The 16,560-nt window shown below is 46.7% G+C and overlaps 1 protein-coding gene across 3 annotated transcripts in view; it reads right to left on the bottom strand.

Moving 5' to 3' along the window:
- BID (BH3 interacting domain death agonist) overlaps positions 1-16,560 on the bottom strand; it is a 436,998-nt gene that overhangs the window by 58,378 nt on the left and 362,060 nt on the right. For all 3 annotated transcript variants that reach the window (XM_078673629.1, XM_078673631.1, XM_078673630.1), the window contains one exon: positions 9,042-9,254. In XM_078673629.1, the coding sequence (XP_078529755.1) occupies positions 9,042-9,254 (213 nt within the window). The remainder of the gene's footprint in view (positions 1-9,041; positions 9,255-16,560) is intronic.

Below are 16,560 nucleotides of genomic sequence, written 5' to 3'. Positions count from 1 at the left end.
ATGGCTATGTTAGTCCCCTTCTATGATTACTTTCCAGATTTGAATGTGGCCCATCTAATAATAGTAACAAACATTAAAGGAGCAGTCGCTCTTTTTCTCTGGGTGTTGCAGTTGTATACTGGTTATTCTTAGCTTTAACTACCAATGTTTAAAAAAATAAATGTTTTTTTTGAGAATTTTGAAAACCAATTACATTTTACAAATGAAAATGTGAGCGTTACTGAGGTTCTGTTTTTCGATTGGGGATTATTCTATAGTTAGGACTCTGGATATGATTCCTTGGTGGTGGTGTAAGGCCTACTTTCATAGATAGGTCTGCATTCTGAGCACAAGTACAGTCACCCTAATTAAGTACATTTTCCCAGACTATTATATATCGATTTGGAGATAAAGGGTGTACAGTACTTTGCCAGCTCAGCCAACTTCAGTGCATGTGGCAGTTTATGATAGCAAATCTCAGACCTGAATACAAGCGCTAAAGAACAGGAATCTGTGATTAATTGTTGTTGACACATTTTAATAAACACCTCTGTGAGGCCAAACTAGCGCAACTACTGTATGTACATTAATGGGACACAAGTTACTTACCTGTAAACTGTGGTTCCCCAGTATTGGTGTCTTTCATAGATTCACATTCTTAAATTATTCCCCGTCGTCGAAGTGGGAGTCCCATGGTACATTATATATATCTCTCACCAGCCTAGGCAGTATTGTAACATAGCCATCAATAGGAAAAAACTTGTCACTTTATTAGCTCGTCCAAGTCAGTAGATATAGCCCAAAGTCCAGCCAATCAGGCATCAGCACCTTCTAGAACCCTCTCCCCAGAGGCTCAGATCCTCAGATTTTCTAGCACGAGAGTGACATAATAGTCAAGTAAGCAAGAGGAGCCTCTGAGGGGAGGTGGGTGGGTCGCATGTGAATCTATGAAACACACCAATACTGGAGAACCACAGTTTACAGGTAAGTAACTTATGCTCTTCTCCAGTATTGGGGTGTCTTTCATAGATTCACATGCTTGAATCAGAGTAGACCGCAGTAATTCCAGAATTGTACATGCAAGTTGAATATCACCATAGGTAGTATATATATATATATATATATATATATATATATATATATATATATATATATATATATATATATATATATATATATATATATATATATATATATGTGAGAAGTTGGCCTGATATGCAGTGCTCACTATTCTAGTGATCACTATGTATCAGTCCAGACAACCCTTATTGATGATTGGTTGTAAGTCAACCTTATAGACCAGCTATCCTAGTAGCATGGATACGAGCAGTCTAAGGCTAAGACTCTAGAGGGCGTGTTAAGCCAGCTGTTTTACCATCACATTACCCCTTGAACACCCAGTGAAAGGACACCACACAAGTGTTATGAAAATAAACAGTGTATTTATTAGAATCACAACAACCCTGTACTCTTTATGAGGACAGGGTGCTAGGCACACAACAAAACTCTTACGAAAATACTTAAGTTAGCACGGTATACACAAATGCCAGAGGGGCACGAAAAACCATATACTCTAAAAGTGGAATGCGAAATTACTAGCAGGTAAGTACAGTACTAATAGGCTTTGGAATCGCTAGGACTTGACTAGGGAATCGTTAGATTACTTCTAGGAGGCCCAGGGGACTCGGGTGCAGAGTGTGCACTCTCACGCGGGATGCGGGACAAAGTCTATGGAAGCTAGTAAAGGCAAAGTTAGTGTTCACGGGCGAACCCGACCTGGTAGGGAGAAAACGACAGTGGATCCTGACCCTTGGATAGTGAGGCTATGCTGGGGCACCGAAATGCCGAAGTTACCTAGCCCAGGGGCTGCAGCTGCATAGGTCTCAAAAGACGTCGGGAATCCTCGTTGCCGGACCAGGAGCCTGGAAGAAAGATGCTGGCAGGCGACCAGTGAAGATTGTTCGAGTTGATCCAAGCCTGGATCTGGAAGAAGGATGATAGCTGAAAGCAGAGGGGACCAAGTTCGTGACTACTAGCCAGTAGTCAGTGGGCACCAGGAGGGCACCGGATGGTAGTCACCTCGACTAGGTGAGTGGGCGACGCTGGGCTCTGCAGATCTCACGGACCAGGAGGCGTTGTCGGTGACCAGGATGGAGAGGCGAGCTGTCCCACGATGGATGAAGCTGTCGGCGTCGAAGTTACCCAGGATTGGGCAACAAGCCTTGGCTAATTCAAGCCCACGCGGTGGACTAAAAATGGCGTCTTGAGTGGACCAGGAGGGTCCGGGGTGCTCCTCTTCGGGAAGGGAGCAAGGGCCAGTCTGGAGCGACCAGACCAGCAGCAGTGATGTCGTCGGGCGTCGTTCAGAAGGCCACAAGCCAGCAGGCTAGTAGCCAAACAACGCGGTGAGCAGCAAAAAGCAGAAGGGCCCCACGCCGATCGTGGAGATGCTGGGGGGCTGCTCTTCGGTGCTGGAGCTGCTCAGGGTCGGGGCTTCTCGGACCCCAAAGCACTCACCAGGAAATTACTCGGCGGGCTTGCTGTGCAGAAGTCGTGCAGTCTTGCAGATGGCCGGTCCCTCGAGGTCTCGTCGCACCCACGGTTCTCAGCTGGGCTGTAGAGGTGGGTAGAGGTCAGAGGTGCCAGGGAAGCCGGTTCTCGTTGAGCTGGGCAGTCGGATTCCGGAGGAAGGACGTGCAGCAGACCGCAGTGTTCTTGATGGTGCCTGCGGATGCAGGGTGACTACTCCTTAGCCACAAGGGAGAATCTTGAAGAAGGAAATCTTGAAGTCCTTTCGTAGAAAGTCGTGTCTTGATTCCAAAGATGATCTGATTTGGAAGGGGGCCAGTCCCTACCTTTATCTGGGAAAAGGGGGCTGGCACGCGACTAGGTCCTGCCCTATGGGTGGGACCAGGAGGGGGGTGGTTACACCCACTTCCTTGGCGGGCTTTTCCCCAGCACAGGGTCTGGAGTGTCCCTGGAACTGGTTCAAGCCAGCCTATGCACAGTGAGCACCGGGGTGCCACGTGCAGTCACCTTTCTCTGAAGCCCTGCCTACCTACAATACACAAAATCCTGTCTGGGACGGTGCTGGCACCGCCCCTGGCAGGAAACCCTTTGTCCTTATCTCCTGCTCTGGGAGGACTCCCAGCAGCAGGAGGGCAGACTTGTGTCTCGGTGGCAGCATCCATTTTGTGGAGCTGAGGCGCTGTTTGACTTTAACCGGGGTTAGGGGTTACATACATGTCGTGTCCCTCTAGAAGGGTGGAATGCTAACCCCGTCGCCAGAATTGGCGAGGGGTTAGTATTCCAATTCGTATGACACCTTACTCGACATGTTTTGATAAAGCGATACCAGAGTTGGCATATAACCGCGAGGATTATAATGCACTTAAGAGTATATGGTATGCGATATCATGGAAACGGCTAAGGGATGGATCCCGAAAGCCGCAGACAGGCTCAGCTCATGCCAGAGCACCATCTCACACGATTCCAAGCACTCTTGCCTTCAGGATTGTTAAGGCCTGCCATAGGAGTGACTGATAGGAGATCTGTGTGTCCATTTTAGGGTTAGATATAGGTATACTATATCTACAGCAAAGGGTGAGTACACCACCTTGCCCCAGCTGTCGTGCAGCCAGTTGTGTCAGTTTAGTTAGTCAGCCCAGGGGTGGCATAATACATGCTTCAGCCCCTGGGAGACTTCTGGGTACACCTCAGCCCTGGGTACAGGGACTTGGAGAGGGCCCAGTGCCAATTCAGTACCTGAGTACAATTTGGATAGAGAGAACAGCTAGGCTGTGGGTCTGATTAGCAGGCCCACAGCCAGGGAAAGTCGTAAACCAGTGCAGCAAAAAGCAAAAATCTGGGTGATCATAGGATTGCAGACCCTACTCTCCTACAATATATATATATATATATATCCATACATATAAATATACATTCTGTGTAGGAGGAGGGAAGAAATAGAGGCTCACCTTATTTAAAAAGATTACGTAGCACTGCTTGCCCCACGGCTGTGTCCGCATTGTCTGCCGCTTCTAGACAGTAGTGCTTGGTAAAAGTGTGCCTGCTGGACCATGTTGCAGCTCTACAAATTTGATGAAGAGGCAGCGCAGCAAAGAGTGCAGAGACTGCTCTCGTCGAGGGTGCCTTGACCGTTGTTTGAAGTGTCTTTCCAGCTTTTTGATGACAAAAGGAAATTGTACTAGATATCCAATGTGCAATAGTCTGTTTGGTTACGGCATGTCCTTTACGTATTCTGGCGTGCGCTACAAACAGTTGAGCGTTTTTCGAAAACTGGCTGTTTTTTGCAGATAAAATTCTAAACACCTCTTAACATCTAAAGAGTGTAAAGTCATTTCCGCCGGTGACTGTGGATTAGGGAAAAAAGTCTTTAAGATAACCGCCTCATGTAAGTGGAAATCAGACGGCACTTTAGGGCTAAATGCCGGGTTAATAGTAAAGGCCTGTATGTCGCTGACTCGTCGAGCAGAAGTGAGAGCTAGAAGCAATGAAGTTTTCCAAGAGATGAATTTGAGATCAGCCGTATGAATGGGCTCGAATGGGGACTTCATGAGTTGAGCCAATACAACGTTCAGATGCCAAGACGGAGGTGGATGTCGAATTGGTGGGAACATTCGAAATAAACCCTTGAAAAATTGTTGTATTATTCTTGAAGAATAAAGAGAGATGGAACCATCTTGTCGAAATCTGGAAATTGCGGCCAGAAAAACCTTAAGAGGGGCGTGAGATAGTCCAGATTTTGCTAATTGCAAGAAAAAAGGCAAAAGCTGCTCTGGCAAGGAATGAACCGGATGAACATTAGAAGCCTCACACCAAAGGAAAAACAGTTTCCACTCAAGTTTGTAGGTCTTGATAGTGGAAGGTGCCCTGGCGTTATCAAGGACCTCCCTGCAGTCCGAAGGGATCATTAAGTTGGCAAACTCATAGTGTTCAGGCACCAGGCTGCCAATCTCAAAGATCTCGCATCCGGATGGCTGACCTGTCCTTGGTCCGTCGTCAGCAGATCCGAAATTGGACGAAGCACAATCGGATCGCCCTCTGATAGAAGTAGTAGTTCTGAAAACCAAATCTGGCGAGGACATCTGGGGGCCATGAGAAGAATGCAACATGGTTCTCTCCGCATTTTCCAAAGCACCCTTGGGACTAGAGGAATCGGTGGAAAAGCGTAAGCATACATTTTTTACCAGTTTATCAAAAAGGCATTCCTGTATGACCCTGGCTGGGGAAGCCAACATGCGTATAATGGGCATTTGCAGTACTGACTGGTCGCAAATAAATCCAGATTGGACCGCCCACACCGCTGAAAGATGTGGGCAAGTGTCGGTTGATTAAGTTCCCACTTGTGGTTGGACGAGATTGACCTGCTCAAGGAGTCCGCTAGAATGTTGGATACTCCTGGAACATGAACTGCTGTTAAGGTTATTTGATGTTGAATCGCCCAATTCCAAATTTGCTGAGCTTGTAGGGGCAGCAAAGTGGACCTTGTGCCTCCTTGTTTGTTCACATAATGCATGCTTGTCGTGTTGTCCATCCGGATCAACACTGAGCTCCCTGAAGGAGGGTGCGAAAAGATTTCAGCGCCAGGAATATCGCCAATAGTTCCAAGAGGATTATGTGCCAAGTTTGTTGCTGTGCATCCCATTTTCCCTTGACTGTGAGACCTAGAGGGAAGCGTCTAATGTGAGGATGAAATTTGGAGCGTCCGCTAAGAAGGCGCGGCCTGCTGAAACGTTTGGCATGCGAGTCCACCATTTCTTTATGAGGAAGCATCTTGAATAGAAACCCGACCCTCTTTGTAAATTTGGAACCACTTCATCGCTCCTTTTTTCAACATGACTTTGATTTGGCGTAAAAGCTCCTTCAGATGGGCAGTAAGAGGACCTCTGGGAGGAGAATTTGGGGGAAGTTTTACAAACTCTAAAGTGTGTCCTCTGGAAACTATGTCCAAAACCCATCGATCTGTAGTAATGAGAGACCAGTTTGAGAAGAAATGGGAGATTCACCCTCCAACTTTGGTTGTGGGGATGGGTGGAGTGATCGGCAGGTGGCAGTTGTCACTGCTTTTTTGAAGAATATCTGCCTCTGTAGGAAGATTTTCCTCTGTACTGCTTATAAGAGGCAGCTGGGGGCTAATGGTAAGACTGCTGTTGCTGGAAAGAAGAGTAGCGCTGTTGTCCCTGATAAGACTGGTACTGCTTGTTCTGATTGTAGCCTCTTCGAAAGGAATAGGCGGAACCACGAGCCCTCGCACCACGAAAAGGATACATCTTAAATTGGAAAGTGCCCAGAGCACGTGTGTTGTCGGTATGTTTTGGCTTGAAGGGTGTCGCCTATATGCTGCCCGAAAAGTGATTCGTGATTAAAAGGCATATCGATAATTTTAGTTTGGACTTCCTGTTGAAAGGAAGTAGCGCTTAACCTGCCCTGCCTTCCGAGGACTGCAGCTCCTGCCAGTTGGCGAAAACCCGTGGAAGAGACATCCACTGTGCAGTCAATGATCTCAGCAGAGATCCTTTCACCTTCCTGAAGAATCTTTACAGCTTCGATTTTGGATTCTTCAGGCAACATGTCAACAAAAGGAGAAATGTCCGACCATATTTGCCTGTCATATCGGCCTAGGATGGGAAGGGAATTAGCCACCCGGACAGTAGTTTCTGCCATGGTGGAAAATTTCTTCCCAATAGAGTCAAGGCATCTATCCTCTCAGGAGGAGCTGACAAAGGAGACGAGGGATTCCTGGCACAATGTTGTGCAGCCTGAAAAATAACCGAATCCAGCTTCGGCTGACCAATTAAACAGGCTGGTGAACTGTCTGGTGCCTTGTATTTTTTATCAAGGCGTGGCAGGAATGGGGGCAGTGGTCTTCATGACTTTCAAACCCTCCTGACAGATGAAATCTAATATAGGTATAGACCTAACTTGTTTCTGTGGCTGATTTTTGAAGTTGTATAGAAAACGATCCTCGTCCTTGGAGACCATAGGGAGATGGAATCTCTTGGCTGCTCTGTCCATGAGGACATGAAATCCACCTATATCCACAGGTGTAGAGTCAACAGGAGTTGGAGTGGTAGGCGACGGAGTCTGGATTTGGTAATTGCCCCACCCAGTAAGTAGGGACCCATCATCTAACTCCCCCTCTTCTCTGTCCTCATCAGTGCTATGTGTGTCGCCAATGTTGTGAAAAGTAGATGTCACCGGAGAAACCGGAGAGGGCGGCTCAATGACGGAAGAAGACAGAGGAATAGGCGTCTGAGGGATCAATGAAGCTGGCTCTGAAGGAGGAAAACAGCTGTAGTAATCGTCAAGCATATGTTGCAAATTAGGAATGAGTGACAAAAGCATCTGTGCAGATGGATATTCAGGCTGCGATTGAATATTTGGCTCTGAATAATTTTCATACTCTTGGTCATCATAAATGTCCTGACACTTGATGAGAAGCTCTGAAGGACTATGAGCAGCTCGAAATCTATCATCTTCCTCTGAATCCTCCTCATCCGCCAATTACACAGGAATATTAGGAGAAGCTTGGATTGACAATAAAAGGTCCAGTGAAGACTGTCTACGCTGAAGCAAAGAGACCTTTTTTGGTTCTGATGGTGGGAAAAGGGCTGCTGAAGGCTTCAAAGGCACTAGAGGCATCAAACCTGGAGGTGATACCAGAGATTCCGCTGATGAACCTGTAACCGTCAACGAGAGACATATCTGTACCTCTGGTTGTAAAGACTCAATTGCCGTCGACGCAGCAACCATTGTTCCTTGGAGGGTCTCGTCGACGAAGAGGCGTCCGTCGAGGAATGTTTCTTCTTTTCGACGTCGACAAAAAGAGAGATGTAATAGCTGACTTAGGCCTCACCGTCACTGAGACAAACGTCAACGGAGAAGACGTAGACGACATCACCATAACAGGTTTAGGCGACGAGCAGGTAGACGATGTTGTTGACCGAGGCATCGACGACGAACTTGTCGTCGGGATGCCAGTTTTCTGAGTAAGATGTTTTCAGTCAGTCATTTTGAAGCTGGATACTTCGATCTCGGAGGCGTAGAAGGTGGAGATTGACCCTTAGGGAGAGCTGGAGTCTCTTTTGATGAGGAAGGCTGATCTTCACATTTAGAACAGTGGTGTTTCTTCAAAACCTTCGCCTTAGGAGATGTCATCTCCGCCTCACTAGCCCTTTTCTTAGAGGCAACAGTATTAAGAGAGGAATCACTCTCAACATCAGATAGTGGCTCATCCTTCATTTTTAGCTTCTGCTGGTCCGTGTGCTTTGAATTTAGGCACGAATAGACGGAACAACGTACCTGCTCCTGATGACATGAACGAGCAGTGGGTTATCGTTTGTCTGCACAGCTACCCGACGGGATTGTAATAGATGGAAAAGGGAACTGCAGCAACATCCACTATGGCATCAATATTGCGCTAAAGGACTTCCAAGACCAGAGTGCCTAGCGAGCATCAGCCCAGGTGGGCGGAACGTTACAAACATTTTAAATACCTGCAATCACGAGTATGCTGCTTCTTCCTCCCAGAATCGCCAAGCCAGTGAGAAAGGAAATCTTCCGAAACGCGTATGGCATGCACGGCGCAAGTCTACGCTGCTGAGGACTTATTTTAACCCCCTGCTGTCACTCGAACAATAAAGGTGAAAACATGACGTTGTGTGTGGTGACTCCAAGTTTTGGGTACTTGGATATGGAATATATATATATATATATATAGCGCTATTTTATGTACCGTGTGACTCGCACTTCGACGATGGGGAATGATTCAAGCATGTGAACCTATGAAAGACACCCCATTACTGGAGAAATGTTATTTACAGTCGAAATAAATGTAAAGAAAAGTGATGTAAATGATAGCATACCAAAGAGGCCTGTCATCTTACAAAGTTTGCATCAACTGTCACAGAATGTTTGGGACAAGACCTGTAGAATATAGAGAAGGGAGGAGGATGAGGACAGGAAGGAAGGGAAAACAGAAGAAAGTTCTGGAGTGTTAAGGTTAATGCAATACAACACAAAAATTATACTGTTCTTACCTGTCTTGCTAAATAATCAATGGAAGAGGGGATATGATGGTTAATAAAATCCACTGTTCTCCAAAAGACACGTCGGAGAAGACCTGGGACACAGCAAGACACTTTTCTGGCCAAAATCATTGCAAGTAGCAGCTTGGCTTTCTCCAGTTCTAATCCTGCTGGAACATTTACTACCAGATTGTCAATTACTGTACAAAAACGTACATCCTTATCCTTTGTGAGGAAAACAGCACAAACAGGGAGAAAATTAAAACTTAATTTAATATTTTAGTCTATCTCTCTGCATTTGAGAAATATGATTTACTCTTTTAATTTGGAAAAGCTATGCATCTTTGACAGTAGCTCTCCAACAAAGGTATCTCGCCTCACATTCTTAAACTAAAGAGTAATTTCCACTGTCAACCATTACTTATTTTTTCAAATATTTAAAATCTGAAAATGACAGATATATATATATATATATATCTCCAATGAATCCGCTTTTACACTCCACCTCCTTGTTCATAAAATGGACACGGAACACAAGATCTGAGCTAAGCTTAATTTAATCGACGAGAGCTGTCCGCCATTACGCGTTTTGGCCACTTTGGACCTTGATCACATGACAAGCTGCTCATGCAGATCCTCTCATTTAAAGTGACATGAAAAATATCAAACAATGGATATTGAAAACAGACTGTGTGCTCGGTTTTTTACATCCCTAGAGTTCATACCAGAAATACATATAAATATATATTTCCGACATTTGTTGCGTCTAGATTTTCTAAACACAAGCTTTTAGTGCAAACAGAATGCAATAATTAAATACAATGATAAATAATTTTAAAAAAACAAATCTTTCTTATCATCACTGTAATGAGCATGTTATTGTGCACATTAGGATGGAGTACCAATTAAAGTCATGGTATGATTACTGTACAATACATATATGAAAACAAGTTACTTACCTGTAACTTTAGTTCCCCAGTATTGGTAACTTTCATAGATTCCCATGCTTTTGTATCATTCCCCGTCGTCGGAATGGGAGTCTCGGTAACTAAAATAACATAGCAGTAGGTACAAAAGAGAAAGAAAAAAGGCCTAGGCCTCATTCCCTTTTGTAGTATATCACCCTCTTTGTGTAAAAGAGACCAAACTTTGGCATCAGCCAATCAGAAGAGCCTCACCCCTTAGAACCCTCCTGAAGGAACCTCAGAGCCTCAGATTTTCGTAGCGGTTGTGTAACAGTCACCATATCTGCTGATGGCTGAGCTTTCCCCGGGGAGGTGGGTGGGCGCATGGGAATCTATGAAAGTTACCAATACTGGGGAACTAAAGTTACAGGTAAGTAACTTGTTTTCTTACCCCAGTATTGGAACTTTCATAGATTCCCATGCTTTTGTATCAGAGTAGCAATCAGTTAGCAATAAGAAAACACATTTTGTGTCATACTATACATTGCAATAGCCAACATGACATAAAGATACAAAATGTGCCAAATTACGGAAGGTGGGATAGATAGGAAAGCTCACCAATTAGTGGAAGAGGTTCCTCAGGACTACACTGCCGTATCTTCTTGTTGCAAGGAGTCCAAGCAGTAATGCTTAGTAAAGGTGTGGACACTGCTTCAGGTAGCAGCTCTGCAAATGTCCTTAATATGTACCCCCGCGAAGAGGGCTGTTGAAGACGCCACTGATCTTGTGGAATGTGCTCGAACCCTGCCAGTCAGTGGTTTACCTGCGCAGAATGGCAATGTAGGATGGCACTGGTAATTCCTCCTGCAATCCCCTGCTTCGACAGAGGGAGACCCTTGCTCGGACCACCAAAAGCAACAAACAATTGGGAGGATTTTCGAAATCCCTTGGTGCGATCCAAATAGAATTTCAAACATCGCTGCACATCCAGAGAATGTAGCGATCTCTCCGCTGGTGTAGCCGGGTGAGGAAAGAAAGCCTTAAGAATAACCGGCTCGTTCAAGTGTAAGTCCGAGGGTACTTTGGGTATGAACTTTGGGTTAGTTCTTAAGATGACTGTGTTTCTTTTGAATTGTAGAAAAGGCTCCTGGATTGTGAGAGCCTGCAACGCCCCAATACGCCTTGCCGATGTAAGGGCAAGAAGGATAGCTAATTTCCATGACAGGAACTTCATGTCTGATCGATGAATTGGTTCAAACGGGCATTTCATGAGTTGAGTGAGGACGAGATTTAGGTGCCAAGTAGGAGGCGGAGGCCTCACTGGTGGATAGACCCTAAACAAGCCTTTTAAAAACTGTTTAACAATTCTGGAGGACCACAACGAAGGTCCAGACTCAGACTGTCCGTATCTTGAAATTGCTGCCAAGTGTACTTTTATAGATGAATGGGCCAGCCCAGACTTAGCCAAGGATAAGAGATAAGGCAGAAGCTGATGAGGTTTCGAAGAAAAGGGGTCCATTTTCTCTCTCGTGCACCAAATACAAAATCTCTTCCATTTAAGGCGATATGTTCTGTTCGTGGAAGGAGCCCTCGCTTGGGAGAGGACTTCTTTAATTTAGTTCGAGATGGGGAGATTCATAAATTCTCGCTGCTCAGGAGCCATGCTGTCAGGTATAATGACTGTGGATCCGGATGCCAAATTTGTCCTTCGGACATTGTAAGAAGGTCTGGAATAGTCCTCAAGGATAGAGGAGGAGCTAGCGACAACAGATGGAGTTCCGTGTACCAGAACTGTCTCGGCCAAGCAGGAGCTATCAGGATCATCCTGCATGGTTCCACCTTGATCTTCCTGATAAGCCTCGGGATCAGTGGAATGGGGGGAAAGGCGTAAACAAATGTCCTTGACCAGGCTATCGAAAGTGCATTCCCCAATGATCCTCGGTGGTGAATCCTGCTTGCATAAGACCGGCATTTCTTGTTGGTCGGCGTGGCCAAAAGATCTATCGCTGGTTTGCCCCACTGGCGGAATACTTCTTCTAGAACTTGTTGGTTTAGTTCCCACTCGTGACTGACTGAAGATAACCTGCTCAGTCTGTCGGCATTCTCGTTTAGAACTCCTGGCAAGTGTTCTGCCTGCAGTGACATCCCGTGAAGGATAGCCCATTCCCAGATCTCCTGCGACAACGGGAGAGACCTGGTTCCACCTTCTTTGTTCACGTAATGCATGGCCGTGGTGTTGTCCATCCTGATGAGAACTCGTGAACCTCCTAGGCGAGGGAGAAAGGCTTGTAGAGCTAGTTTACTGCTCTGAGCTACAGTAGATTGACGTGGAGCCGAAGATCGTGAGGAGACCAATGGCCACTGACATGCAGGTCTTGCATCACCGCTCCCCAACCATCCAATGACTCATCCGTTTTCACTACTTGAGGAGACGGATCGCCTACGAAGGATAGACCTTGGGACAAGTTTCTCTGCTCCGTCCACCACAGGACCAATCTTTTCATTGACGGTCACCCTGTCGTCGAATGATCCGTGAACCTGTTTCCATTGAATGTCCAGTTGTTCCTGAAGAGGACGCATTCGCAGTCTGCAGTGAGGAATCAGGGGTATGCATGACGAAATTACCCCCAGCAGCGACTTGTAGCGGCGTACTGAAAGACACCTTCTTTTTCGTACGTCCAGAGCCATGGTTTGCAGCTTTTCCCGCCTTTCTATGGTCGGAAAGGCTTTTGAGAGTTTTGAGTCCAGGATGGCTCCCAGGAAAAGTGCCTTCCTGGATGGGACCAGAGATGATTTGTCCTTGTTCAACGTGAGTCCCAGATTCCGAAACAGGTTTGTACAAGCCTGAACAGCATCCCGCGCTGCTTCCCTGGACGGAGCCTTCAGCAACCAGTCGTCCATGTAAGGGAAGACTTGAAACTGAATTCTTTGCAGGAAAGCCGCTACTGGCGCCAGCACCTTCGTGAAAATCCTTGGGCAGAGCGAAGTCCGAAGGGTAAAACCCTGAATTGAAAGTGTGTTGGGTGAATCGGTACATGAAAGTATGCATCCTCGAGATCGAGCGTGGCCAGGAAATCCACCGGATTGATCAGCCTCAGGATGTCTTGAAGAGAAACCATCCGGAAAGGCAGGGAGATGAGATAGGTGTTGAGCTCCCTGAGATCTAAAATGGGGCACCATTTCTCTAACGTCTTCCTTACCAGGAAGAACCTGGAGTAGAATCCCTGTCCTTTTTTGGTCGGAGGGAACCGGCTCTATGGCCCCCTTGAGGAGCATCTGATGAACTTCGAGCCGCAGAAGACGTAGGTGTTTTGATGGAATGGCTGCAGGGGACTTTGGTGGTGGGATTTGAGTGAATTCTAAAGTATGGCCCTTTCGAATGATGTTCAGCACCCAACGGTTCGATGTTATCTTGGACCAATTCTGAAGGTATTTAGATACCCTGCCTCCAACAGATGACTTCTTGGAGGAGGGTCCAGTAGGAAGAGCCAGGAGGCCGCTATTGGGGCTTGGACGCATCACGTCCCTGGCGTGCCTGCTTTCCTCTGTTAGGCCTGGAATAATTGAAGGATTGGCTCTGCCTTTGTTGTTAAGGCTGGCGGTACTGCTGAGAACTTGATCCGTAGGACGAGTATCTTTGCTGTTGGTAGGATCCTCTGTAGTTTTACTCTTGCCCCTGGACCCTCTAAAAGGAGTTTTGCGGTACTGGAGCGTACCCAAGGATCTTGCCTTCTCAGTGTCCTTTTTGATGTCTTGGAGAGTGTCGTCTATCAATTTCCCGAACAGTGCCTCGCCATCAAATGGAAGATCCAGGATCTTATTCTGGATCTCGGGGCGAAACCAGGTCGCTTTCAGCCACCCCTGGCGACGAAGGACCGCCGCTCCGGCCAAAGAACGAAACGCCGTTGTGGCAATGTCCATGGCGCCGTCAATGACCTCCATTGATATCGCCTCCCCCTCTTGCAAGACCTTTCTGGCTTCTGCTTTTGGTTCTGGCGGAAGCTGGTCCAGGAACGGTGTGACATCACACCAAAGTTGGCGGTCGTATCTGCCCAATATAGCTAGGGCATTAGCTGCCTGCACCAGAAGACTCGCCATCGACGAGAATCTTTTCCCGGCATTGTCCAATCTCCTTCCCGCCTTGTCCGGAGGAGTTGTTAAAGGAGCAGAGGGGTTGCGGGATTTTCTCTGCGCCGCATGGGAAATCACGGAGTCCGGTCTTGGGTGGCCTGTCAAGGCAGCTGGACCATCATCAGGCGCTTTGTACTTTTTATCAACTCGCGGTATCACAGGGACCACCGTCGCTGGATTTTTCATAGCCTTAAGGCCTTCATCCCAGAGATGCTGTACTATTGGTATGGACCTTGTCGTCTTCCTGTAAGGTTCCTTGAAATCGTACAAGAAACACTCGGAGGCCACCACAGGCATTGTTAGCTTGAACCATCAGCTGATGAAAACCTCCTATAGCTGCGGGCGGAGAATCCACCGGATCCGGACACGGAGATGGAGGGTCCGGAATGGCGTATTCATCCCACTCAGAGGCCTGATCAGCTCCATTCTCCGAATCATGATCCTCATCCGAGAAAAAAAAAATGAGTTTCTGCTGGTCTGGAAGGCTCCCGTGAAGTTGATGCCTGTGGCTGAGGAGACACCTGAGCTGGTAATCCTGGAACAGCCGCTGAGGCTGGCGCCGGGACAGGCAAGTCATGAGCAACTGGAGCCGGAGCAGGCTCTGCAGCCTTAGACTTGTAATCTTGCAGCATTTTGTGCAGATCCTGCAGGAAAGAAGATGGTACCGTAACCATCTCTTGACCAGAATATTGCTAAGGTCGGGCAGCATGATGTTGATAACCTTCCTCCTGGTCATATCCTCCTTCCGAGTCCGTCTCCTGGCATTTGACCAGAAGTTGAGAGGGGCTGTCAACATAGCCATACGAGTCCTGATCATTCCCTTCGGACTCATCCTTATCAAACAGCAGAGCTGGAGGCAAGGGGGTTACCCTCCCAGGAGATGTCATGTCTGGCGTAATTCTGGTCATGGAAATAGTAATTATCTTTTCCGAAGCCAAAATCATCAACGGTCCCGTCGACGATGGAATTGAGAATGCAGCCGTCGTCAGATTCGTCGACGGAATATGCTTCGTCGACACAAGAACACTCGACTACGAGATGGGCGTCTTCGATGCCGTCAACAACGAGACTGTCGACATCCCAGCCGTCGTCATCAATGTTGCTGTCGTCGAGGCCCTCGTCGACGACACTGTCGTCATCGCCACCGTCGACAAACTCCTCGTCGTCGACACTGTCGTCGTCGACACTGTCGTCGTCGACATCCTCGTCGACGATGCCGTCGTCGGAACCAGATTAGTTTTAGCTTCGATTTCTTCGTCGACGGAGCCTCTGTCGACGACGCCTTCTTCGTCGACGACTTGGAACTTCTGTCAGAAGATTGGGAAGAGGGTTTCTTGAAGGCTGGATCAGTCTTAACACCCTTAGAAGGCGTAGATGGTCCTACACCATGGTGAGGAGATTGCCTGGACCCTGGCTCTCAGACTCTCTGGTTTTTTTTTTATGCCTTAGAAGAATGCTCCACAGAAGGAGAAGGGTGAACCCCTACCCCTTTTCACTGACCTTCTTATTGAAGACGCAGAAGCAGAGCCCTCACTGTCACTGGAGACAGTATCCTTCCTGGACTTCAACTTCTGGAGCCAAGTCAGAAGCCTACCCTCCCGGTCCCGGAGGGTCTTGGTTGAAAAGGTGTGGCAGATCTTACAGTCCGCAGCTTTGTGATCAGGATAGAGGAAGTAGATGCAATCCTTATGCCTATCCTCGATGAAAAGCCTTTTCTTGCCACAGGTGGAACATGGCTTGAAAAGGGCCTTCTTCTTCTCCTTGTCAGACATCCTGGAAGGATCAGCAGACAATCTGAAGAAAAATCTTGAAGAGAAAAACTCCTGAAGAGTAGAATGAGCAGAGCTCAAAGGAGGCTCCCTAAGCACAACGTGCGGTAGAAAATCTGAGGCTCCTTCAGGAGGGTTCTAAGGGGTGAGGCTCTTCTGATTGGCTGATGCCAAAGTTTGGTCTCTTTTACACAAAGAGGGTGATATGCTACAAAAGGGAATGAGGCCTAGGCCTTTTTTCTTTCTCTTTTGTACCTACTGCTATGTTATTTTAGTTACCGAGACTCCCATTCCGACGACGGGGAATGATACAAAAGCATGGGAATCTATGAAAGTTCCAATACTGGGGTAATCAGCTATTGTTCATAAATTCCATTGTATTTATAAGTGTTTTAAAAAAATATATCACCTCCTAATTGCAAAAACAAACTGTAAAGTGCATAGTGCTTTGTGTGAATTGTGATAGTATAGACAATTGTTGTGCAAACAGCAGTGGAATGTGACTTATCGGAAAATATCCCGATACATATTTCATCGTGTTTATCCTCATTTTTCGATTGTCATCATGGGATACATTGATCTTGTAATCAAACATTATTTGAATGATTTGACGAGAAACTGGATGTCTTAAATCTATATACATATTGAGCTATTTTCTTCTTGTATCCTATGGCATTGCCATAATTATAGCACCTTTTATTATTGGATATCCTCTATATAATAATA

Source organism: Lissotriton helveticus, chromosome 1_1 (genome assembly GCF_964261635.1).
Source record: "Lissotriton helveticus chromosome 1_1, aLisHel1.1, whole genome shotgun sequence".
Classification (NCBI taxonomy): Eukaryota; Metazoa; Chordata; class Amphibia; order Caudata; family Salamandridae; genus Lissotriton; species Lissotriton helveticus.
This window is presented reverse-complemented; position numbering and strand designations above follow the sequence as displayed.